Here is a 26,839-nt window from a genome sequence, read left to right as displayed (position 1 = left end):
ATGACTGCCCTGATCCTTTGGAATAACCTGCAGAGATGCACCACTTTTCCTACATATTCTTATGCTCAGGGTGTCCACGCACTGCTCATTGATGTATCGGTCATGACTAAATGCTTATGCTTGAAATCATGGCAATATGTGAGCCTTCCTCTTTTGTACCCATATTTTGGTTTCCCCATTGTCCCCAGAGCCAATAAAACCTGTAGAGATGTGCACAGACAAGTCTGCAGAACTACCCCTGCAGCAGGTGGTTGATCAGATCCTTGTTGACTACGAGGGATTTATTTTCAGAGCATTACTACTCAGCCTGCAAGAAGATTCATTTCCAGTATGTTAAAGCTGATGTTAAAACAAACCACGTGCCTTCTGGTAAAGCAGCTAAAAAGGATAAGGAAATGGCCAATGATGAACTGCCACTATTTCCTAATTAATCACAGGCTATTGCAATTTACCTACTAAAAGATGGGCAACCCTTTAATGCTGACATTATCCATGGGAGACTTGATGGTACCCTCCAGAAATGTAGTATCATGCTTCATTTTGTCATTGGATTTTGAAGCATCAGGCTAAGTAGGATGAAAGAAAAAAAAGCCATTTCTCTCCTGGTCTAAATAATATCACTGAAAGAACTTAAGTGTCACTGCTTTAAAACTTTCCAGGGACTGTGAGTGAACCATGCTGGGTTAGAGTACAATTAAAGACACACTTCACACTTTATTGAATTTGGCTCTAATTTCTTTTTTCTTCTTTTTTTTTTTTTTATAAAAAAAAACATTGATCCATGGATAGTGCTATCAGAAACACAAGCAACAACTGGTTGATCACTAGGCAGATACCCTGAGCTAGACTAGAGCCCAAGTTCAAGTGGAAATCATGGCCAGAGGTCCAAAACATACAGTCACAGACTTGAATGCTAGGATAGACCATTTCATGGATGGACTCTGAGCTCTGTCATAGCACAGGGCACAGGACCTCACTAAGTCTAGTTTGTCATGGATAAGAAGGTGTGGATCTCAGTTTGCAGTTCGAAATGTCTGCCTCATGTGAACCTTTGTGGGAGATGTCATATTCCAACCTAGACGGTTGGAACAAGAGCAAAATATGTCCTCATGTGTCTCTGGCAAAAACATCTCAACCACTTAGGAAGTCTGTGGCAAAGTAGGAAACCCGAAGGTCTCCGAAGATACCTTCCAATGCCTTTAGTACAAAAGAATTATTTCTTCAGTGATTATCAGAGTCTGCATCTTGATTGTTTATGTTTGAGCCTTTCCATGATTAAATCCAAATGCACAAAGAAAATCTATGGTGTGTTTAGGAAAAAGACTTTACCATCTTGGATCACAGACAATTTTCCCCTTTCACTTACCTTGATAATATGCAGGGTACTTAACTCTTCATTAACTCCATTTAGATAAAAGTCAAGACTTCAACTTGAATAAGAACCACATTTTCAGCCCACTACTTAGGAGCAAAGGCATAGGGATATTTATCCTTGTGTTTGAGGTCCCAAACAAAAGTATTTCTCCTCTAACACCTGGGGGAAATACCATTCTACAGTGTAGTACTGGAACCAGTTCTCAGCTTGAAGTTTATGTTAGATCTCTCTGACTATTCCTTGAGACTATTTCTATCAGACTGGAGAGATGACTGTTCTCTTGCAGTGCTTCCTTTTCTTTCCTTGTGTCTCAGCCTAAGATATCCTCCCTTGTGAGTTTGAAGGGGATGTGCCTTTTCTTGTGCTCCATTTACTATTCCTTTATTGAAAAGACAATCACCCAGCTATCTCCTGGGGGACTTGCTGGAGCTGATTGACTTTTCAAGCTGTTCCCACTTTATTGATCTTCCATCTGAAAAAATTCCAACAGGTTTATTTTCCCAAGGCAAAGTGTTTTGTGTTAGATGAGCTTCTGAGTGCTAAGTGCAAAAGATGACAGGAAAAGGAGGCATTTCTGGGGTAAAATTATGGCTGAACCAACTGTGGTTTGAAAGATATTAGGCAGTGAGGTCTTAGGGCATGATAGTGTGGGAGTGATCAGTTGTGTGCTTTCAGAACTGCCCACAAGTGACAAGAAGTTGGTGGGGAAGAGGGGGATCCCTGCGTTGAGCACCTGCCCTATGGATCACAGCTGTTTATTAACCTTGGTAATAAAAAACAAGCTTATCTTTTTGGAAAGTCTCTACTGATGCAAGCTTAGACCCCAGTGTCTGCATCTTCGAAACATACTAACTAGAGTCAAGGCTTTAATCCTCGTTCTCAGGGAATGAATGAGACTCACACTTCCAGTGCCAGTATGAAATGCCTACATGCAGTGTAGCACTGGATTTAACTGCATTATGAGAGGTGTAATCCATCTGATCTGACTATTGCCCAAGCCAAGAAACTGGGTGACAACTCTCTTTCGTTTTTGCACTTATATCTCTGTCCTTATATTTCTCAACCAAAATTCTCCACTCTGAGGAACTAGGAGAGGATACAGTGTCATAATCTGACTGTCTGGATGAGAAAGGAACAGAGTCATTTGGGACTATTCAGAACAAACCTGGTTTATTGCCCAGGGACCAAGTTGTATAACCAGGTCACCCTGCAAAGCAAGTGTTGCAATCTACAGAAAAGCATTGTCAGCTATGTAATCTGGCCTGAGATCTCCTTCTGTCTGGTGAATTATGATGTCTGTGTTATGGAATGCTACAAAATGTTAGTTCAGAAGACTGGGAGAGTTTGCTTCAAAGGATTCAGGACTGTGCTGATTTTATGTTTTGTTTTATATATTTATTTCACATATTGAAAGAGAGCTTGTGCTGTTCTTGAGAAGTCTGTTCTGATTGGGAGTATGTGATCACAAAATACTTGTTGAGAGCAATATTATCTTGAGACTTACTTCAGTTCTTTTCAGGCTCCAAAATCTGTTTACTTCTTGAGAAAACTGAACTTGCACTACTGTTTTGTTTTGTCCACGCAGGTTTAAACTTTGAAGTTTTTAGAAATGCAGAATTCTCACAAATGCAAAATTGTGAGATGCTTGCAAGATGCATTACATCCTCTTGTTAATGTTGTTATAAGTCTATATCTTTATAAATATACACAGATATAGTGGGTTCTGACCTTTTTTGTGTAAATTTGTGTAAATCTATCAGTGTTATTTGCTCACTTGTATGTAATAGGGTCACATTGACTAATTTGGGATCTAGTGCTGTCTTTTTGGTTCTGGAGAAGTAGCATGTAGAGGCTCTCAGTCATTTTGTGACTGGAGGTAAAGATGTGTTCCTAAGTCTAGAAGGGTCTTGCACTGCCTGTTCTCAGCTGCCTCAGGTGGCTCCATCTCATGAGCTTTTTATTTTCGGGAACAGTAAGAGCCAATTCTTCCCCAGGAAGCTAAGTTAACTAAATGTGAAACTGGAGTGCTGAGGAGCCTTGCCTGGGGTCAGTCAGGATTTTGCTGTATTTATGTTCAGATTGTGTGGGTGTGCTGCTGGGGGCAGTAACCCTCATGGGTCACATGTAGAGGAGTTGCAGGTAGACATAAGGCTTGTGGGAGAGGGGTCAACTGAGGTAGAGCCTGGAATGTGTTGCAGGCTGACTGTAAAAGTTGGTTTGGGAATTGTCTGCAATATTTAATATCTATGTCTAAGGAAATAGACTAAATTACCTCTATCAAATGCTCTTTTTTTTTAATTCAGTTTTGCAAAAATTTGCTGATAGTTTGAAAAATTGAATATGCCTTGTGTTATTTTAGAGATGACTCAGATTGATCTAAATGTCCCCATAGTACTGCCTACGACTGATCCCAAAACAGACAGTGTCAAAGGCAAGCTTCTGGTAAACCACCATCCTGGCCACAGCCACCATCCCAGGGGCCATGAGTGGACACTGATGTTTGCATCCCAACTGGGAAACTTAGATTTGAGTCACCTGTCCCCCTGTTTTAGAAGGGTATGGTGACCTCCTGTCAGGGTAGTTTGTGTAGCTCAGCGTGTGCTTATTCTCTGAGTGGCTGGAAGGACTTCTTTGACATCCCAATCTAGCACAAAAGTAGAGACTTTAGTGATGGGGCAGTTCCAAAGTCTCCCCTTGACATATTGTTCAATACACATTTAAATGGAGTTCCAGTTTAAATACACACCTAATAGCGTGGATGTTAAATTGAACTTCTCCAACTGCTTCAGAAAAATCCTACATTCAAACCACTTCATTTTGCTATAAAATAATGCCAATTAAAATGATTAGCTACTTCAGAGAACCGTTAGAGAAGCATTTTTAGCTATAGTAATAAAAGTAGAAAAGGGCCTGGGAAGGGTCTTGTCTCTAATTAATTATCTAATTAATATCTGATTAATTAATGAGGCTTTGTCATCAAAGCTTCCTTTTATCTTTGAGGCTATTAAAGTGTTCTCTAGACCAAATTTCTTGAATATGTGTTGATAAGGCCATCTTTGCTGAGTTAGTCAAGTGCTTGGAATCAAATCAGTATGCTGCCTTGTCAGGAATGCATAAAACACCTCTTTGGAAAATTAGAATACATCAGAATCAAGAACATGATAAATATGACAGATTTTTTAGACAGTACAAATGAAAAATGAGTAATGATGAAGTGTAGTTCTTCAGAGCTGTAAAAAGTACTGTTTTTACATAGATTCTGCGGTAGTGAAATGACCAGAACAAAAAAAATAGAGGCCCTTTTGAAGTCAGACTATCTTAGCTCCAGGTTGGCCCTGTTTCATGGTAGCTGAAGTCTGTCCTGAGTGGTGGCTTCAGGATTGTGGTGTCCTAATCTCACGTGATGAGGTTCTGTGAGGTACCATTTCTACCAGTGGGCATCAGCTTTGACTGGCCACAAGAATTGCCAGCAGTTCATCAGTGGTGTAATGGGGCAAGCATGCAATTAAGGGAAGTGCTTATCCCAGCTTTTGAGGAGAAGCCATTTCACATTTTATTAGGTGTGTGTTTATACTCTATTTTACCAGTAACTATTGGGAAATCCATATCATACTTCTCTACTTATCTCTGCTGTCTTCATTTTGTAATGGGTAAGTCACAGCAGAGTCCTGATACCATTTGGCACCTGCTTCTAGTAGTAATTCTCATACATATCCTCACAGAATAATAACATTTAAAATGTAGCCCACTCGAGCATTATGATAAATCATGAACTTTTGATCTCAGCCAAGATGACAGAAGTTCCTCTCCTTCATTTGTACTGCCAGCTTAGTGCATGAAATTTTCTAATCCATTTAGGGTGAGATAAACCTTGCTTTGTGCTGCTTTTACTCTGTGTGTTTGTGGCTCTGGTCTCCCTTATATACTGAAGGGTGGAAGACACCTTAAGAGAGCAATATATCCTCATCTATTTTAGGATGAATAAGTCATCCTCTGAAGTTAACAGTCTCTGTTGATAGGTAGAGAAAAAATGTGGACAGGCTAGGGAGCCAGAGTTACCTAGGTTCTAGGTGGCTAAATTTAAGATGAGAAAAATGGCCATGGCATAGAGAAGATGGAATGTTACAACTGGGGAAGTAGAGTTATTTCAATTTCACAGTAGGAGGCACCAATCTTTGTTGCTTTTGTGCCTGCCTGTTGTGGGCTATTCTGCAGCAGAAATATAAAGCAATGCTTAGGAACCACTACACCTGCAGCCTGCTTGCTCTGATCAGAATCCCAGGTTCTCTAAAACATAGGATAATTTGTTATAGGCTTTTATATTACAGACACTTGCCTGCCATCCGGTGTTAGGATCCATCGGTTTGGTTTGGTTTATTTCTGCTTCAGAGTAGAGATTTTGCCATCCTCTGGTAGAAGCTAAATGTTGAGACATCTCCAGAGCTGCCTTTAGCCAAATCTGTCCCCCACAGTGGCTGAGATATACTGCCTCTAGAAGTCCTAGAGCAGGGAATGCCAATCTGGTACTCCAAGTGGTTTTTCGGTTTGATCTTGTGACTCCTACTTCTGTTCTGTCAAGCATCCCTCTCTTTTTCTGCCATTCTACCCATTTCTTGCAATCCCTCCATCTTCCCTCTTTGTGTCTCAAGAGAGGCTCTTGCCTGTTGGGGTGATTCTGCAGATTCAGATCTGAAACTTCTGCCTTTCCACAGAAATAGTGTATTTGGAGGTAAAGGAAGGCCCAGGTGCAGGATAGAGCAGAGTCTGGGGAAGGACAGCCCATTTTCTGATGGTGAACACTATTTAGGCACCCAATGACACATTGTTCTGGATGGTCAGTGGTTGCTGGGGATGTCCAGAGCACTGCTGTGTTCCTACAGGACAAGTAAAAGTGTCATGCAGACATATGGTTTTCAAGTCAGTCCCCACCATCTCTGTAGGGTGAATATACAAAAATTGTGTTTCCAGAGGCTGTTCATGCCCATCTCAGTAGCCACCTCTACTAAGGAATTACTTGTGTGAACAGTCCCTCTGCTCTGTGAGATGGTGATCAAATGAAATGCTGATGAGTAATCAGCCACTAGAAATGTGATATTCACATCTTCTGTGTTCTATTGACCGTAAATCCAGATGTGAAATATTCTGTATCCTTTTGTTCAACTCTGAGACATCCAGTGTCCTCCTAGAGGCTTGTATTGAATAAACAAGAGAGGATACCTTTCCTGTCAAAAATAAAAGAGAAAAATCTGCAAGGAAAAAAAAACCAAAGAGGAAGCCAGTGTTCCTAGTTGGCTCCTACCACCTTCATTTTGAACTGCGAATCACAATGACTAACGCATCATGGCAGCTCATTTTTCCTTACCAGTCTCCACCTTACAATATTGATGGAAATTTTTCAACAAAGGTCATCCTCAAGTCTTTCAAATGTTTGATGATGGCAATTACCATTAATCAAAAAAGAAAGGAGGTGGAGGAAGGGTTCTGGTATCATAATAGAAATTGGGGTGGATATTCTGCTGTTTACATGACATGCAAAATAAAAGGAAAAAAGAAGATTTTTCAAGAGAAATTACCAAAACCATGATGTGCTTGAACTTCTTTTTCCCCAGTGGAGTTTCAGGTTTTAGATGCTTTTGAAACACTGTGGAAGTGAAAGTCCTCTAGAACTGATGTGTTATAGTTCCAGAAGTATTGAGTATGTAAAACCTTGTGTATGATGGCAGAAAGTGGTTCTATTTAGGTTATATTTATGCTGATATACTTGGATAGTTGTGGTTTTTTTCTAAGAAAGATCTTCCTGATAAAGATTGGTCCCTGAGGCATCCATCACAAAAGATGTAATTGGACTAGAAAAAGTAGTCATAGCATGATCAGAGGTGTGAGTAGGTTATACAAGGAGTGGTTGAATAAACAGGGAATCTTAAGACTGGAAACAAAATCTGTGGGGAATATGACAACAAGTAGTGAAATCAAAAATGGCAGTATGGGGCTCCATGATTTTGTACTTGTTAAGTGGCAGCAGTGGGCTCTGAATTATATTATCAAGTTAAAACTAAAGGGAGTGTTTCTTCATACACTACCCAGTTGTGGTGTTTATTACCATGTGATAGAGAAGTTGCCAAAAGCTTCCCTGCAGGATTAGACAGATTTATGGAACTAAAAGCCCACTGATGACTCTTGCACACAAAGGCATTATCTTCAATTTAGAAAGTCTGTGATATTGCTGTAGGCTGGGAAATTTCACCAGGAAGCAGTACCACATGCTTGCTTGGTTTTTGTTCACTTCCCCAGACTTTCATTGTGGCCCTTAGTTTTCTTTAGTGAGATGGAGACAAAGGGAGGCAGTTGTTTCTGTTTGCGGTTGTAAAATATTCTGGCTTTATATTTATTACAGTCACGATTGGGTAAAAACAAGCTCCAGCAAATGTTGTGCTCTGTGAAGCGAAAGATTCACAGACTACAGATACTGGAATTTCCTTGGTTAGTAAGTAGGCTTAGCTCCACAGAGCTTCTGTGGATACATCTGTTGCAGAATGTCCGCATCCAGACTTACACCAGCTCCAGAGAGGGAAGGACTAAGAGCTGGACTTTGTTTTTTATCTCCATTGAAGCCATTTTTGGTGCTATAAGATAACAGTACACATGGTGTCCTGGCTGTGGGGTTAGAAGGTCCTTTGGGATGACCTAGTTAAATTGTACTGGTTTGTTTGTTTGTTTGTTTGTTTGTGTTTTTTTTTGTTTGATTTTGTTGTTTTGTGGAGCTTTTTTAGGGAGGGAACCTCTTTTTAAATTTGTGTTGGTATTTTTTTGGCTTTGGTTTTGTTTTGGGATTTTTTGGTTAGTTTTGGTTTTGGTTTTGGCTTTGGGAGTGGAGGATGTTCAGCTACTGACGGCTATAGTCACCAAAAGCCAGGAGCTAGTTTAAAATGTTCAACAAGGAAGAAAAGAAATAATCTCAAATGGTTCAGAGAGGTGGGGCCAAAACATGCTCAAGGACTGATATTCTTTCAAAAGGGAGCAGACTTCTACCCTGCCTGTAAATCAGTGGGACCAGTTTCTCTCATGCTGTGGTAAGTTTTGTGTGGTTGGCCTGATCTTGATTTTGAATGTTGTGCTCTGATAAGAACCCACTTAGCCCTTTGGTGCTAAGCAGTGGGGTGGGATTAGCGCTGAGACAGCATTTGCCCCAGCCCTGAACCATGTATGGTCATTTAGGGTAACTGGTGAGAGGGGTTTACAGCTCGGGGTACTCTGGGGGTGGTCCCCCTGGACTCTGACTCAGGAGGGGTTTTTCTCAGTGTATCATAACTTCAGAAAGGTCTTTATTTCAGGGAGGATAATTTGAAGGGGCAGAAGGGGAAGTGAGAGACAGAAACAAATTGTTTCACAAGCAGTGGAAGATTGGCAGCCTGAATTCAAGTGTTGTGAAGTTGTGTTCTTTGTAGTATATTAATGTGTGAGCTGTGTTTGAATGTTTTCCTGCAGCTGGATGTTCAGAGAGATGTGCCTGCTATCATGTTTCATGGGATTTGGTTTTATGCTGCAGCTTTTCTTTGAGCCCTCATAATTGCTGTGCTTTTTCTGACTGTTGGTTTTCATGAAACTTGTAGAAACTTTTTTCCTCTTGGGTTTTTTTTTTCTCTGTCAGACTGGGAGAAAGTTTGCCAATGAGTAAAAGCAAGAAGTTGTTTGGGGGATATGGAGAGACAGGCACACTGCAGGCAGACAGTTTGCAGGCCCATGAGAAGAGAAGCAAATATTAATCTGGTCTGTATGTGTTCCTGTTGCTCTCTGAAGTGCACAGAGAATAGGGATATTCTCCTGCTCATTTAAGCAGAGCTGTGCCTCCAGACAGTTCTCAGTGTGGGGCTGCAGGTATGTGTAGTGGGACTGTGATCTGGAGATGAATGCATAAGCTTCAGAAAATGGCTCAGAATCTAAAATCAAAACCGTGTTGGCTCTTTCTCCACACAGTCAGGGAGAGTCACAGGTGCAGAGGAGAAACCCCCTGACAGGAGAACTGGTGGCACATGTTCAGACAAGGAGGTCAGCTTGTCCCTCCCAGTCATCCAGTGCCAGTATTTGCACCTCTTTTTCTCCTGAGAGACTGACACATATTTTATAGCCTATCTCCATAGCTGAGTATCTGAGGCTGCAAACAAACAAGCCCACCTTTCTCGGTGTGACAGAGCCCCTGAGATGAAAACCGTCCAAGAGAAGAACTCCCCTAAAAGGTATTCACAGGGCATTATTTCTGCCTCTGCACACCTCTAGTTCATATGCCTGGGATTGAGCAAGTCTTACCTCAATACTGAAGTTTGCTGGCTCAGGCCTGTTTGTCTGACTCACAGAGAAGCAGAGACTCAGATTTACAGGAGAAAAATGGATTTTTTTAGCTCTTGGTGCACTGAGTTATGATCAGGTTTTCTAGAGAGAAGCTTCTTTGCCTGGGTATATCTCTTGCCCATGAGCTGCCAAACTGTGGGACATTGCAGCAATGTTTTAAACACATCACAGCCCATCAAGGGAGGGCAGTGGAATCACGCAGGTGATTTCTTCCCCCCCAATTTTTGATAACCAAATATGATTATGGGAGAACTTGCAGTATCCCAGTAAAGTGCTACATTATAAACTTTGCTTTTCCAAAGGGAATATGTAGAATTTGGTGCTACAGTCTGTTCAGAAAAAGGCCTTATTTATTTGGTTATATGCAACTTGTGTTGCACTGAATTAAGTCTTTCTTCATGCTAACCAAAACTAGCAAAGAGATTCTTCCTCGTGGTTGAAAGAAACCACTAGTTATAGAAACCAAAAGGCTGAAATGGAATAGAAAAAGGCCCATTCAAAATCGGGCAAGGCCTTGACTTTTATTGCTTTTCACTGTGCAACCTTTCTTAGAGTGTTGCCAGCATCTTGATTTGCAGGATGGAAAGCAAGATAGAAGGGTCAACGATTGAAGGGACCTTAAAGATAATCTAGTTCCACCTCTCCTGCCATAGGCAGAAACACCAAGCAAATGAGGAGAAGAAGAAGTAGCAGAAGAGCAGGAGTGCCACAAGCCAAATTCATACTGCTTCCAATTGACTGCTTTCAGGTCAATTTAATGTGCCGTAAAAGGCCCAACCAAAGTTAAAGCAGGCATTTTGGGTGTGACTCATGTAAAAGGTCTTTTATATCACTGAGTCCACAACCTTTCTCCCCCTCCACTCCTTTAATAATGTGCTTTGAAGTGGATCCTATTCTGACCAGAGGAATGGAAGAGAATATGGTATCCAGTCTGCTTGCAGTGTCATGCAAGTGTACTGAAGTGTGGGCTAGTTAATTTGGAATTAGAAATAATTATTAAAGGAGAAAGGTTTAAATTAAGATTAACAGCTGAGCCAGAACTGCTCTGTTTCACCTATGGGTCATATGTCTTCAAATTTTCAGGCTTAGATTGCTAAAATCAGGAGGCAATTTTTTTTTTTTTTTTGGTAAATGCTTTTCAGATTAGGCAGTTTGATGGTAAGAGTTTAGCAGGTTTGAGTATCAAGCCACACAGTAGATGATTGTAGAAGCTGAAATGGCTAATTGTAGATGCCTGCTTTTGAAAAAATGAATCATTACCTATATTCAGTTTCTTCATCTCTAGAATAGAGATAATATTTCCCACTATGGCTCTTGGGACTTTGTTATTTTGAATGGATTAGCACGAGACAAAAGCTTTGGATTTTTTGACTGGGAAAGTGCTATGGAAATACAGTATATTATTGTGATATCCTTTGAGACATTTCTGTGAAGTCAGTGGTGACTGTCATGATAATAAAGGAAGCCTCAGAGAACCTAACGAAATAATGATCCTACTTCCTTTCTAGCTATTCTTTGAAAGGGCAAATGCAATGAGTGATAATGATTTAATGAGAAAGAGTCATTAGGGCATCCAGCCTGCATCTTTAGAAGTGCAAAGCATTTTGGGAGAACTTAAAATTACTCGGAGAACAAACCAAAAGTAGCTCTGTCAGAATATTAAACTTTTATTTGTATTCTCTTTTAATACTGATTGAAACCAGTGATCTCTTTCACTGGCTGTTGGCTGGCACCTGTGTAGTCACAAAAGTGGCTTATTCATAGCTTCAGTGCTGTTGGAAGGGTGAGATCAAGGAAGTACCTCTGCTTACCCTCTGTGTGTTATCCTCTGCTTAGAGCTTAGTGTCACTTGAGGATTCCTGACCTGTTGAATTTGCATTTATAGGAGGCCTCATGTACTGGAATTAATCGGCCTGGATTATTCAGTTTTATTAATAAAGCTGCCTCAGTTTCAAGCATGGCTAGAGGAGGAAAGTTGTTAGTTTTTTTTTATTTGTGTTTGTTTGTTTTGTGTTTTTTTTTCTGGTATTGATACCTAGTGAGACAAGAGCTTCAGATACTTTGGAGAAGAAATTTTAATGAAAATAGAGTACATTATTGTAATATCCCTTGGGGCGTCTTTGTGAAGCCCAGTGGGTAACAATGCTATGCATTAGTACAAAAAAAGTACTTTTGTACACAAAAAAAGGAGCTAGTATTAACTCTATTTCAGGATTGAAGAGCTAAACCAGAACACAAGCAAGTTTTTAAAGACTTGAACCACACCTGACTGCTGACTGTTCAAAGGAGGAAAGTTTGTTCAACCCATTTAAGGAAAGAACCAGTTACAAAATATTTAGGAATTGTCTTTGAAGGATGCACGGAAGCAAATGTGTTGGAGCCACATCAGTGAAAAAAAGCTTTTGACTTCATGAGTCCTTCTACTTGGAAGCTTGAAACCAGAGGCTGGTTTTGTGGCTTGGCCCTTTTGGTGTCACTCTGGGCTCCATTAGCAGCAAGGAAAGCAGCAGAGCTGGATGCAGACTCTGGCATTGCTCAGTTTCTGCAGCCACTTGCGTGGGTGCCTTGAGCTGCTGGGTACAGTGGCACTGTTCATTGTGATGCCAGGAGGTGGCTTGGGCCATTTGTCTCCTAGACAGATGAGGAAGAGAAAATTGGTCTCAGGGAGAACCACAAAGCTGCATGTGCTAGAGGCTTGCTGAGCTTGGGAATTCGGAAAATTGCTGGAGCGAGTTACTGGGAAAGGCATTGAATTGCTGCATGTTCTCTGATCATCTGTTTGGTAAAAAGCGTGATTGGAAGGGAAGGCAGGGGCCACGGATTCTCATCTTATTAAAATCATAGGTATGACCAGGTAGGCTTTTTGTGAAGGTCTCTCCTTGTCCATCTGCTACAGGTTGTGTTTACTCTGTCCCTATGACAGAAGCTGTGTAGTGTTGGAAGCTCCCCACTGTTTGGATGGGGTGGTCGGGCTTTTCATGCAGGTTGTGATGCCCCTCCTAAAGTGAGCTGGTGCTGGCCACTCTTCAGGTGTGGCATCCTGTACGAGGTAGCTATTGAGTTGTTCTGGTGGGAAAATCTTGTTTGTTAGGAAAACAGAGTGTGAAAACAGCAGAGAAGCAGGGCAAAGTGAGGTCTCAAACATGCCCACAAATGAGGAGGAGGAAGCTACAGAAAACCCTCTGTGATGAGGCAGCCCTTTTCCCTAGTCACGAATGGATAATACCACCCCCAGATCATCTGCTCCTCTGGGTGGGATTTGCTAGTGTAGGGGCCTGAATCTGTAACTCACAAAAATTAAATACCTGGCACAAAGTAGAATGGGGGTGACTGAGGACTCAAGATATCAGTTTAGGCACATTTTTATCTAGACATGAGTTCAGCTGTTACAATTCTGAGCCACATTTGGATTCCCATCTCCAAGACAAAAATCAGCCTCCCTAAATAAAATCGTTGTTGATGGGTTTAATTTGGATTCTTATGTTGGATTTATCTGAAAAGAGAATTTGTGCTAAGGATGCTGTTGATATCAGAGTCCTCTCATTTAGATACCATTTGCAGTCCCACACCGGCAAATGAGAGCAGAGCCTTCCCCCAAAGCCCACCTTCCTGGGTGCACCACAGCTGCTCAGGTGGTTAGGATCAGTTGATACAGAGACAGACCCTGCCCCAAAGGACTCAAGTTTTCCTCTCTTTTCTGCTAGCCACCCTGAATGAAACACAAAATCTTGGGTTTTAAGCATAATAATGCTCAAGCTGTGACTTTGAGCATCTGTTCACACAGTCATTCCTTTCCCCAGAGCTCTAATAACCACATAAACTCTTTTTGTCTCCTCTTTTCTCCAGGTCAACAGACTATGGCACTACCTATGAAAAGCTAAATGACAAAGTAGGCCTGAAGACTGTGCTGAGCTACCTATATGTCAGTCCCACTAACAAGAGAAAGGTAAGGGAGAGCCATCGAGCTGGTAGCTATAGAAACAAAATCACAGCATTCTGAGAGGAATTATGATCCTAAAGTGAAATCTGGTGGTAATTTGCAAGAGCTTGAATTTACCGCCTAGGTTGCACTAGTACAATTTCACAGAATCCAGTAGAACTGATCCTGTTTTACTTGTGGTGAGGATGGAGCATTTAATTCCCGGCTGAACCTGTTAGAGAAATGAAAAGATTGCTTTTGTTTGCTTCTGACTGTTCACCTTTAAAGAAGCTGAATTCACACAAATGTTTCTGGGATTCTTGCTTACACTGGCTTTGGCTAATATACCTCTCCCTGCCTTCTGTCTCCTTATTATTAGAAATACTGAGTAAGAGGCGTTTATTTCTGCATTTGACTCTTTTTCCCCTTATGCTTTCCCTAGCTAGAATTCGGAGATAAAGATGAAAATGGCATTTTCACTGGTTGCATCATGCAGGGGGGCTGAAAGCAGAATATGCCTGGGAGTGGGTGGGAGACCTACAATTTGATTTGAATGTGTAGGAGAGAAGATGAGGTTACAGCTTTCAAACCCCCTGCTCACGCTTCCCACATGATGCAATTAGGGCTGCAGCTGGCTCACAGAGCACAGCCCAGGAGTTACTCCTCAGTGCCTTTTGGTTTAAAATTATTGCCTGTGTTGATTCAGGGGAGGGAGTGGGACAAAGGCGCTTTCAGCTGCCCACAGAAATCAGCGTGGGAGGGCTGCAGCACGAAGCTAATTGCTGAGGGTGAAGTTGCTTTTAAATAGGGTGCAACCTATTCAGCGTGATCACTTCCAAACTGCCCATACTCTGTCTCCATCAATAGGTTTTCCAAACTAGTAACTTCCTACTTGTGCTGTTCTTATTACTACTGTTGTGGTTTCCATCACTGGTCAGTCTACAGAGGTTCCAGGATTGACGTTTGTTTCAGTGTATCAGACATTGCTCTGATTATTATGCGTATTTGGATGTACAGGGAAGAGGAAGAATGCAGTGGCCAGGGCTCAGCTTATATTTTTCCTGAAGCAGAAGCTGAATTATTGTGACAACTACCTTGGCTTCTTTTTTTTTTTTTTTTTTTTTTTTTTGTTTGGTTTGTTGTTTTTTGTTCATTTGTTTGTTTTTAATTTGTTTTTGGGTTTTTTTGTTTTGGTTTTTTTTTTTTCATGAACAAGATAGATTAAGATGTTTTTTAATGTGCTTTCCTGGCCCTCATAACCCTCCCATATCCAATATGGTGAGAACTGAAGAGTTAATTCCTCTTCATTCTGTTTCCAAAGCAACTCTGCCCACCCAAAAACAGAGGCAATATGCTCGGTTACAAATCTTACGTCACTGGTGTAAAGACTCCCTCAGAAATTGGAGTATGAGGATCTATTATTATCTTCTGGCAATTTCTCAAGCTACCGAGCTTTACAGATTAACAGTCTTTCCTCTCCTTTTTTTTTTTTTTTTTTTTTTTTTTTTTTTTTTTTTTTTTTTTTAATTAAAAACACCTACATTGCATCATATAGTGGCATGGAGACCTATCTTTACCTGCTGATTTCTTATTTGAGATGACAATTTTAAAGAAATATTTTGGTCTTCTGCTTTAAGAAAATGATTTCTGGACCCATCTGTCTGTCTTTCCCCTTCTCATCCTTTCTGAAAAATCTTATGAAATTCCCTACAAGCTGTAGGGAAAACCCATTGGAGACCATCTTCAGTGCTGGCTGCTGTGGGAACAATTTCTTTCTATTTTTCTATCTCTGCAAAAAATATAAACAATGTTACTGTGCATGCTTAGGCAGCTGATCTGTCTGAACTCTGCTTTGTCAACCACCAAAGCAATTCCAAACATTCATGCAACATTTGAAAAATGCCTGAAAAAGGTGTCACTGGATTGGAGCACCTGGAATTTGTCATATTCAGTTTTGGGTTTATTGTCCACCCAGCCCCCTAACAGGTTCTTGAGACTATGCACTGCAAAAAATGCACTTGGATTGCAGTCTTCTCCATTTCTCTGGATGAATATTGTTCCACTGGCTTGGGGAGTAAGCAGAATGGTTTTGCTGAGCTCCTGAGAACAACCAACAGCAAATCACAAAGCAGTAGGTGAATCAGTTGCATTCCCGTAGAAAAAGTCCAAGTCCCTTGTGTATCACCTCCAGCACCAGAAGTGCTGCCTCGTTGAACATGGTGCAGTGATCTCTTGTGAGCTGCAGAAAAGGTCTTTGTTTGTGGCAATAAGTGGGGAGGGAGATATCAATAGTAACACGTGCACAGGGCTGGTGTGCCCACCGTGAACCATGCAGATCCTTTCCAGGCAAGATATTTTCCCCTGAGGCATTCACTCCCAGGTGCTGACTGGACCCTGCATGCCTCTCAGCTTCTGAGTTTGCACATGTTGATAGGCCTGTCTACTCATTAGTGTTTAGAGGATTAGGGGTTACTTGGAGGAGGAGAAAAGCTTTCCATACATTCATTCCTAATTGATTGACAACCTGTTCCAGTGCTCTAGCACCTTCACAGTGTGTTCAGAATGTATCTCCCAGCCCTAACTGGAGATCCTCATCTGGGTGTTGAGTATTACCTCTGTCTGTGTTTGGAGTCTTGCCAAGTATTGAAATGTCTTTCCTGACACAGCAGACTGGAAAATGCTGGAGCAGCTTGACAGCAGCTGGTCTCTCAGTCCTGTCCTTTGCTCCTCAGGGAAACACATCACTTGCTAATGTTTATCAGTCGGCGAAATCACTGATTATGTCTTTGTGCCTGAAAGCGAAAGAGGCAGCTGAGAGGGGAAGAGGTGAAGAAACACAACCTCTATGACTATGACAGTGATAAATCCAGAGCAGCTTTGCTTCTCTCTGGGTACCTCTTGGCTCTGCCAGTGCTTGCCACTTGGAGGTCAGATTTAGGCTATGGCTGTTCCAGGGTTTTACATGTTGCAGCTGGGTGATATCAACTCTCCTCATGCACAAAGATAACCAACGCACAGAGCTGTGTAGCAAAGACTGAGATGAGGTGGCTTTGGCTCTGTATTCACATGGTGCAGGGGCAGCAGCAGAGCTGGGTCCCAGAGTGCCTACTCCCAGCTGCTACCTCAACCTGCTGAGGGCTGGTCTTGGAGCTGAGATAGGGGCTGTCCATTTCCTAGAAACCACAGAAGGTGTTTGGAAAAGGTACTTTGCCATTGTGTAATTTGACATTTGCAGTTCTAATTAAATCAATATAACAATATGCAGATACCAAAGGAAGTTGCTGAGAATACTTCTTGCCAGCCACGATTCCTCTTGCTTCTCAGGTATCATTGCTAGTGATCAGGCAAGTTTGGTGATCTCAGATCACCCATTATTTGAATGAGAGCACACCGGGTGCTGAAGTAAGGAAACTGCTAAGCATTCTGCAATCCACTGTGAATCTGGAGACTTTGGCTGCATTGTAGACAAAACATTCCCTGCCGTGAACCAGGATTACTACACCTTCCTATGGAGCTGTTGTACTGCTAATACCCTTCCCCTAAGAACTAACAAGTTCAGGGTTTCACAGTGCTTTGCAAGTGTGTGGACAGGCTCTGCTGCTGGAATTTGACTCTGCCTCTGACTTTTATCTACTCTCCTGCAGATGCTTGGGCTGTTGCTTCTTTCACTTGCACAGTAGGGACTTGTGTTTGGATCAGGTCAGTCAGACAGCTGAAGTCCTGGGGACTGTGGCTTTCTTGAGTTACCATTTTGAGCCCTGGTGAGAAGCCAGGTCCCTCCATGTTGACACTTCCAACACCATGAAGATGCTCTAATAGGCAGAGCGTATTCCAGGGCACATCTTCCCCTTCAGTGCATCTACTCACCCAGTTGTTTGCCTGAGAGAGAGACCACGTGAGAAACACCTACTTTGTCCAGTTGCCAAAGGGGTTGCAATTCTGTAGTGAACTTCAGAAAGGAGAAACTTAAATATTTGTTTGCAGCACCCCTTCCTTACAGATGAATGGGATTTTAGGGCAGATGGTTGAGTGCTCTGAAAAGCTGAGACTTGCAAAACACATAGCTTTGGCTTTTGTACCCTGTAGCCTTTTGTCTGTCTTTGGGGATATGACAAAAGATTACTTACTCTCTGCTGGGCAGAGATCTTGTTTCCCTGCTGACCTTTAATTTAATGCTATATTTTGGGCATTAGTTACATTTTACTAGAGGCAGATTTTCACAGCAACCTGGGAATGAGAATTGTTTGTTACTAAGGGAAAAAATCTCTTCTATTTTAATAAGAACATTTCTTTTGGCTTTTTAAATTTCTGTTTTCTTTATATCCCAATTCTCTCTCTCTCTCTTTTTTTTTTTTTTATGGTTGTTGGAAAAATTCTGTTAGAAAATGGAATAATTTCCGCAAATAATTAAGATTGTGGTTCTTTACCTAACTCCCTGCATTTCAAAATGACACTGTTTGGAGCCACAGTACTGTGATTCCCTATTTTTTGTCATGAGTTGGTCTGTTGGGTAAGATGCCTTGTCCTGAGAATATTTGCTTTCTTCTTGGTTGCCAATAACAGGATTCATTTTAAAATTGATGTCTCATGGAGGGATGTAAAGTCCTTCCAAAGGGTGTAGAAAGATGAGAACCAAAGTCCCATATATCCGAAGCACTACTTCTTCAGGCACTGAGGTGCATTTTTGAATCTCAAGGAATTGATCTTAAACCATAGATTTTATGTATTACTTTTTTCCATGAAATATTCTGTGAATAGTGCTTATTCTTGGTGAAGATGTTGTTTAGTTGAAAACCCATTTTCACTACAAAACTTTTATGTCTGCCCTTGGGAATACTGTGGAGGTTTAGTGAATGGAGTTAAAAAGCATTTAAAAGAAAGAGAGGAAAAAGGGGGAGAATGACAAGTCTGACAAAATCAACCCAAACCCCACTTTCCTGTATATAGTATTGCTGAGATGAGATGTGGATAAATGGGAGGTCCTGATTGCAGTTAAGAGCTGAGGCAACAGTTCTGATGTCCTAGAAATACCTTCCTTCGTGGATTTGCTTTGCAATTCATTTGGATGCAGTTTTCTTTAGCTTTTCTCCTGAGCTGTTACAAACACTGTTGCAAGTGATAACTTGAAGAATTAAGAGTTTTTTAGTCTTTTATGCTGGCTGACTGAACAGAAACACCACCCAGGGGCAGTGAATGAAATGAGGACTCCCCCCATTTTTTGCTTATACCAGAACTGAAGTGTTGGAGGGTTTATTTATAGATAGAACTTCTAGATAAGTGATTTGAACAGTAGTTGCAAACAGCATAAATCAGAAATAAGGTTGTAGTGCTCACTTAAAGAGCTCTGAGAAAATGGTTTTGCAGACTAGTTTCTTAGTTGTCATAGAATCAAAATGGAGGGGCAGTACAAATCACTGAAGCTATAAAAGCCAAAGTCGTGCCACACCTCTCATACCTCATTCTGCCTCTGAACTTGGCCTGTCAGAAGGAGAAATGTTTAAAGGTATTTGGAGAGTCAGGAGCTCCGGAAGATAAATATGATTAGATTTGTTTGTTTCTGTACAGCTTTTGGGGGTGAAGTGCTGCAGCTGTTTATGAGCTGTTTATGAGCAGAGAGCAATGCTGCATTGCTGTTCAGGTTAATGAAGAAAGAAGGTAATTGTAACTGTAATATTGAAACTGCAGAGGATTGCGTCGACCTGACTGGTGACCAGCTAAAACACTGGGAGTGACACCACCTCTTACAGAAGTTGCAGATCACAAAATGAGTATAAGCCGCTTTGAGCTCCTCTTTATTTCTTCTTGCTCACTTGAAGAGTAACTGAGAGCAAACACTGTCCTGGCCTCATGTATCTCCAAAAGGAATTCCTGAGCTGTGATTGGAGCCTCAAGGCATAACCATGGTTCAAACTAATTTTGGTTTTGCCTTCTTTTCTTAGTTCGTGAGATCCCAAAGGGAATTCCACAGCATTTTTTTTCCTTACTCATCAAATGTGTGATAGGTTGATGAGGCAGATATTCTAGCACGTACCTGATGCTTGCTAATCCAACCAGAACTGAGCTGCCATCCTTAGCAACAGCTCCCATTAGTCATCTGCCGCTTTTTCCTAAGATTGCATCTCAAGCTATTGATGAGAAACTGAGCTCTGGAGTATCCTAAAGCCATTTGGCAGATGGAAGGTTTCTTTGGACCCTTTTTCCTCATTGTGCTGACACTGTGATAAACAGTATTTGCTGCAAACTGGCACTTGCTGATGTGATCTCAGAGAATGTATTTATAACTCAAAGGCAATGGGGCTGAGTTGGAGCCACAGGGGGGAGTGATGGAACTAGTTGTTTCTACAGTCTTTTATCCCTAATCTTTCCCTTCAGTCTAAGGGAATACAGTCACTAAATAGCTCTTGGTTTTGCAGCTGCCATTAACAAGGACTAAATTACCTGAGCTGCAAATGGGTCTCTATGTGAAGCCCTTCTCTGGACCTGTTGAGCTGCATATGGTGTTCCTGTGCTTCTTAGCACTCCAAAATCCATGCCACCCAGTCTGGAGTCGATGGGGGCAGATAGGAAAGGCTGTAGCTATGAAACACAGTTCCTGGGTTAGTGGAGCTCAGATTTGCTTGCTGTGGTTATACCAGTGGATAGTACAAATGTGACTGTGATCTGGGTAACATCACAGTGTGTTCCATCTCGTAAATACACTTCAAGGGACAGTCACTGTCAGTCTCCAGAACTGACAATTTAAATAGAGGAGTAAAATGTGAATGAAGAAGTAATATTTTTCTTCACTTACTGGTGTTGCAAAGATGATTTTCTCAAGATCACCCGCAATACCCATGGAAGAGTGAGAGGATATGTGACATGACATGTTTTGTCTACAAGGTGTAGTCTTGTGAGCTCTTGTGTATGGGATTCTCGCTATTTGTCCAACTAATTCAGCTTGAATTTGGCACCTGTGAAAAGAGATCATTTTTGTAAATGTTCACAGAACTGTGACCTGCAACTGTGTGAAAGAAATCTCCTGAGTTACAGATATGTTCTTATACTTGGAGAAGGGGACTTTAGGAATTTCTTCTTTTGAAGGGTTTTCTGTTGTCTCTTCTGAATTCAGAAAAGTCATGTTTTCAGAGTAGGTTTCTCTGACCTTTCCTACGTAAGAAATATAGTTTCCTGATGCCAGCTGACTTTCTAACATGGTTCAAGATCAATGAATGGAAAACATTGACATGTAAAGGCATAATATGAGTGTTATTAGAATACTCTTAAATATAGGATATTTGTCAGTATGCCCAAATTTGTGGTTTTTTTGTGTTCGTCCTTTTTTTTTTTCTGTTGTGTCTTTTGTGGTTTTTAAATTATTATTATTTCTGTATTTTGGGGTTGTGCCTCCTTGTGAATCTTTGTAGTCAAGAGGCTCCTGTGAGAGAGTCCTTTGCCCTCTTGCAGTCGGAGACTATGGGGTCTGGCATGCCAGATGCCCCACTGCAACCTGACCTATAGGCTCCTGTCCCTCAAGAAAGAACAAACTACTATCTGTTTGCTTGCAGGTTTTAATTTTACTACTTCTGACTTAACATAAATCATAGAGATAAACAGAGGTCGTGTAAGATCTGTGGTCTGGGATATGACCTTTTGTCAGCACAGACAACACAGAATTGGGACCCAAGCTTATGAGAAATCCCCAATGGAAGTTTTCCCCTTTCTTATAGGATTCTTCCACTCCAAGGAAGGCTGTCCCCTGGTATGCATGAATGTGAAAAATGGAGATTTATGGTGGTTTTTTTTAGTTAATTCTCTGAAGAAGCAGATGCATTAAAAAAGAAACACAGAAAAAAACTCCAGACCCACTGAACCTCGCCCACTGCTCATCAACTGTTTCTAAAAATAAATGCAATTGAGATAATTAACAAAATGCTTCCATATGGCATTGTTTAATGGGGGTGAAGGGGAGAGAATTAGAAGAGAGATAGGTATAAACAGAAACAGATAGCCATCTTAAAACCATCTACATTAAAAGTCATCATTTCAGTGTTCATGAAGGAAAAAAGTTCATATATTACAAAACTCCAGAATTAGGGTTGTCTTTGTGTACTTAATGTATCTGCATTTTGTATCTTTGTGCTTATATACTCCAAGAGTATTTATTTGCATTTTTCATAGGTTTCTGAACTCGTTTAATGTATGTTTTGTTATTACTGAGGTAAGTATGTAAAGGGAATGGAAACCTAATGCAGGGGAAAAAAAAAGAGGGCCATCAAAGTTGGCTTCATGAAAAATGTTTTCTTAAAAAAATGTCATTTTAGTCTTCCCAGAACTTACAAGTTTAGTTGATAAAAGTAAGCATGTAGACACCAGATGTATAAGTAAAATAAGGAAAAAAAGACTCAGACACTTGCTACATCATTTATCTGTCAAGGACTGGAACTGTGGTCCTGAAATCCCTGCTTAGATTCTGTCTGTGGTTTTGGAAAAAAGAAAATTGGCCACTTGAATGAAAACAGGCACAGATCTTAGGAAAAGGCAAAGCAGACTTCAAATCCTTTGACTTATTTAGCATGCACACTTCCCTGAGGTTGCTTTGTTGTAAGAACTGAGTGGGTGAGCAATGTTTGTTTGGTGTTGTTTGTGGATGGTAAATGTAGGTAGCTACCACTTCAAAGATACAATTCCCAAGCCTATTGTCCTAAAAAAAGCAAAAAACAAACCCTAAAATTGGTGGAGGAGGGTCTCACAACACTTCATTGTCTACTAGAATGACTGGAGATCCAAATTGTGAGATGGAAAGATGGGAGAAACCCAAGACAATATGTCACTTTGTTTTCATAATATTTGCAAACAATTTTTGGAGTAAAAGGACAGTTACCAGGTAAGAGTGATGAACCTGCTAGGATAGTGGTATACATCTGTGTCAGGGCTGTTTTGTCTGGCTTCCTAAAATTCAGTACATCTCTCCTGTTGTACCCTCTGCCTGCTTCACCTTTTGCTGCTGGAGTCAGGGCCCTAGGGAGCCTTAGGGATGTTATGGGATTGTAAAGAGAAGAGATGGGGCAAGACTGAAGAGGTTCAGATGTAGACTTCTCAGAGCTGGCTGTCAGAAAAACAGAGGTAGTTTGCTCTAATTTAACCAGATCAGACAGATCAGAAGTTATAATATCAACTAAAATAAAGCTGCAATTTTGTCACGAAGCATGGCCATTGCTTTTATGAAATGGGCAGAGTGGACCTGTGTGAGCTTCATGAGTGCCCTACCTTGTTTAGAGGGAAAAGAGAGCCTGTCAAGATGCACTGCCTTAAATACAGGGCTGCCTGTATTTACCACCCAGACTGTCAGCAGGGTGGACACAGCTGCAGGTCCCAATGTAGGGCAGTTTTATGAGACCTTTTTCCTTTCTCCATCCTCCTTACTTCTCTGTGAAACATGACTGTCTCACTTACTGCTGCACTCCACTAATATGTTAATTTATGAAGTATGAAAAATGAGGTAGTTTTGAATTAACGAGGAGGGACATCAGGATAGACAGCAGGATAATCAATCAATAATGGTGAGTCAATGTCCTGTTATTAAAAAGGAGGAAAAATAATAGAATGGGTGGAGAGCAGCTCTTGGAAAAGGGGCAGGTGGGTCCTTTTGAAGACCATATAATTCTCTGACCTTGATCTTTAGTGGTAAGACCTGGTTCACCAAGACATTCCTCTTAAAGGAAAATTATCCCCCACCCCCACCAACCCCAGACCTCAAACACAATAATAATTGCAAAATATCTTTTTATTTCATTTTTTTTACAAGGTGAAGAATATAGAATTTCAGCACATGCTGGCCACAGTCTTGATTTCTGCCGTATATGTACATCTACCTCTTATAGTATAAATGCAGTAACTCTAATGTCAGCTCTAGTGTGATCAATTCTGTGTAAAATATTTTATCCCAAGCAGCACTGTCAAACCTGGAAACCCTTCTGTAAATGTGTTAGAATCAATTTTTCTTCAGAATAGACCTTGGCTGGGCTAGATCTTAGACAGGTATTTCAGCATGTCTTGGAGTGCTTGAGGCTTCTTTTTGCATTAGTTGGAGTTCATTGCCCTTGACCCTATCCATCCTAAAATGCTTTTATTCATTGTATCCAGACAGATGTTGCTGGACTACAAAAGAACTGATAAGGATTTTCTAAGTGGTGCTCAGATGCAGTTAGGGAAAACTCAGGCTGTAGTTTTCTTATAAATCTGGGGAATCAACACTTAGACCAGTCCTTATGTCTCTGAGGAGAGATTGGTGCTGCCTGTTCCAACAGGCCGTACAATATTATAATTATCTGTTGCAACAAATGAGGTTGTCCTTTTTATGACAAGAAAACTTATCTGACATCTTTTGCCTCCCTTGGAATTATCCCATGGCAGACCAACATGATCACTAAAAATGACTACAAGAAAGCAACAAAACTCATGAAGCAGCTGTACTCAGAGATGTGAGTGGGAAAGGAGTAGAGGCAAGGAAGGTAGTGCTCAGGATCCAGATATGGGTGGAAAGATGGAGTAAGCTTGGCAATTTTCTGACTTTTGCCAATGGATTGTTAAAACAAAATGTCAGTGTTATGTTGCAGATAAAACCTTTTTGTTCTCTCTTCCAATTCTGTTTCCTCTTACGCTAGTTCTTTGGGACACTGCAGTGGCCAGGGCTCATGTACACACATGGAAGAACACAGAAAGGAAAAGACATGATTTTCCCAAGACTGCGAGGTGTCAGTGAGCCTGTTGGAATAGGATGTAGCAGCTGTAGTTCACAGCTGCTGGGACAGTCACTCACCTTCTCAGTGTGTAATTGCAGACAAGACTACCACCATAAACCTGCAAGGACTGTGTCATTGGGAGATAATTATTAAAAGTAATAGGAAATGTCAAAGCCAGTAAGCTGGTAGTTGTGAATCCCATTCCTAGGTCCTGAATATCTTCCGATATTGGAATTTCTGGCACCTGACTTAGCATGCAGAGCTTGCTGGACAGCTTAGAGCTGAGTGCTACCATGCAGAGCACTGAAATGCCATCATGTTTTGTAACTTTAATTTTTGGGGGCCTCAGCCTTGCATGCAGAAAATGGATAGACCTTCTCCTATCATCTTAACTTCCTCCAGTGGGGGGATGTTAGGAAGAGAATTACATTAGGGACAGTGAGAGACACGAGTAATAGATGCCAGGTAAGTAAATTGAGATAGATCATAAGCATCTGGATGTGAACAGTGATAAAGCTGACTGTTGTCTATGTACACTCTGCAATCTGACTAAAAAGCAGGAAAATAAAGTGTGTAAGCAAAGGAGAAGCAATGATGCATTTAAAATTGTATTCAGGTTTAATGGCCTCAAGAGAAACACATAACACAATTTTTATTTTTCTATAGAGCCATGAAACACTCTACTGTCCTCAAATGAAATAGACTGCTGTATACAGGCTGAAAAAGTTTATCCCATGAGTAACTATCCATGCACATCTTTTTGTTTTCTGTAATGGGACAACTACTGTGAGTAAACTTATACCCACATGTAAAGTGTTCTCCCAAGTGAGACCTATAATCAGAAGAGTGTTTTTATATAAATGGTGTTCTCAGTTCCAGCAGCTGTGGTACACACAGCCTCTCCTTACTGATAACATTATTTTCTGTAACTATTTCTGCTTACACGGTAAGTTACCATAATGGTGAAAATTACTTTGTAGTTCTATGGAGAACAGCACAACCATGCATTTACTCAAATAACGTATAATTATAGCAGCGAATGCTGCTTTTCTCTTTCTGTGAGCACAGTTTGGGACCAGAGCTCTTCCTTGCCACTAAAAAAAAGATGGTGGCCCCAAAACAATGCATCAGATGTAGTAACAGCGAGGGGTTTCCTGTGTAGAATAAAGAAGACTAAAAAGGCATCATGCAGAACTATGCTATGTAGAAATACCAGACTCCAGAAAAATATAATAATACAGATCAGAAGCTTTAAATTTGTGTGAAAGCACTGGTTGGTGCCTAAGGTCACCAGCTGAGGCTCCTACTTCTGGGCCCAGTCATAGAATTGCTGGTCAAACTGGATATATGAAAACCAGCCATAAATTGTGATGGTTGTAACCCATTTGGCATCTCCTGGAGGAGGACTGTGCACGAACATGCTGTGACACAGAAAAGCCCTTGGCAAAATAGCTGAACAGCACATGGCACCTTAGGAAGGTGGGATTACTGTGGCAGAGGACTTTGCTCTGATGATCTGTGGGGAGTTGGAGAATGTGCAACACTAACAAGAGTATAATGGGCTGGAGTAACCTTGGGTAAATGCTGCTTTGCTGTGACAATGAAAGGTTTTACAACCAAGCATGTGGCTGTTGCCAATCAGTCACTCTTTGCCAGGTCAAACACATGCTTTTTGGATGGCTTCCATCCCCACTGGCACCTGAAATTCAACAAGCAAATGCTTGCTGTGCCCTGTAATTAAAAGTGAAAAGTACATGTGTCCAGTGCCAAAAAGACAAGAGAAAGAGGGGAGATATGTTGTTCTGACCTGCTTAGCAGCAAAACAAATATAAGATGTTCTGCTTTGTTGCCTCTAGTATGTTGGCATGCAAACTGGATCCAGCCTGGGATTTGGCATCGCGAGCAGGTTAGGATGGCAGCTTTAGAGTATCTGTGTTCTTTTCCCAGTTTTATAGCCATGATGTATTTTCATTTCCCACCAGCCAGTAAGGATTGCAGAGTGGTTTTCCTTGAAAAGCTTTTGCTTTATATCCAATTTAGCCCTGATTCGCTCCTGATCCTCAGGGCATCCTGCAAGGTGCATCTGTGCTCTCATGCAGCTGCTGGAGGTGGTGATTAAATGAAGTGATCTCTCAATGGGGAATGGGGTTTGCGAGCCTGGAATTCTATGAAGTGTTTTGTTTTGGTATGGCAATTTATGGCAGGTGTGGCTGCAGTGCCAAGAGCCTCTTGTAATTTTGTACAAATCGGAACAATTAATTGTAATTAGTATCTGGATATGATTGGATATGAGAGACAATAGAGGTCAACAAAAGCTTAACCAGCATTATTCCCTGTAAACAAGCATGGTGGGCTGATGTGCATCTCCTCAGAGATGGCAAGGTGGTGCCCATTTTTGTTTTGAAGTTTCACCAGTAGACCCTGCTGTTTTGGGTTAAAAAAAAGTTTTCATTTTATAGCTTGTTAGTTTCTTCCTGT

At 41.1% G+C, this 26,839-nt stretch overlaps 1 protein-coding gene across 1 annotated transcript in view; it reads left to right on the top strand.

Annotated features, from left to right (window-relative positions):
- The window catches only part of SORCS3 (sortilin related VPS10 domain containing receptor 3), a 285,430-nt gene that overhangs the window by 118,880 nt on the left and 139,711 nt on the right, over nt 1–26,839 (top strand). Inside the window, exon 3 of the mRNA XM_051800035.1 lies at nt 13,568–13,667. Within this exon, the coding sequence (XP_051655995.1) occupies nt 13,568–13,667 (100 nt within the window). The remainder of the gene's footprint in view (nt 1–13,567; nt 13,668–26,839) is intronic.

Source organism: Manacus candei, unplaced genomic scaffold (assembly GCF_025592945.1).
Source record: "Manacus candei isolate 608988 ecotype Guabito, Panama unplaced genomic scaffold, ASM2559294v1 h1tg000050l, whole genome shotgun sequence".
Lineage (NCBI taxonomy): Eukaryota > Metazoa > Chordata > Aves > Passeriformes > Pipridae > Manacus > Manacus candei.
Note: the sequence above shows the minus strand (reverse complement) of the source record. Positions and strands in the feature narration are given on the sequence as shown.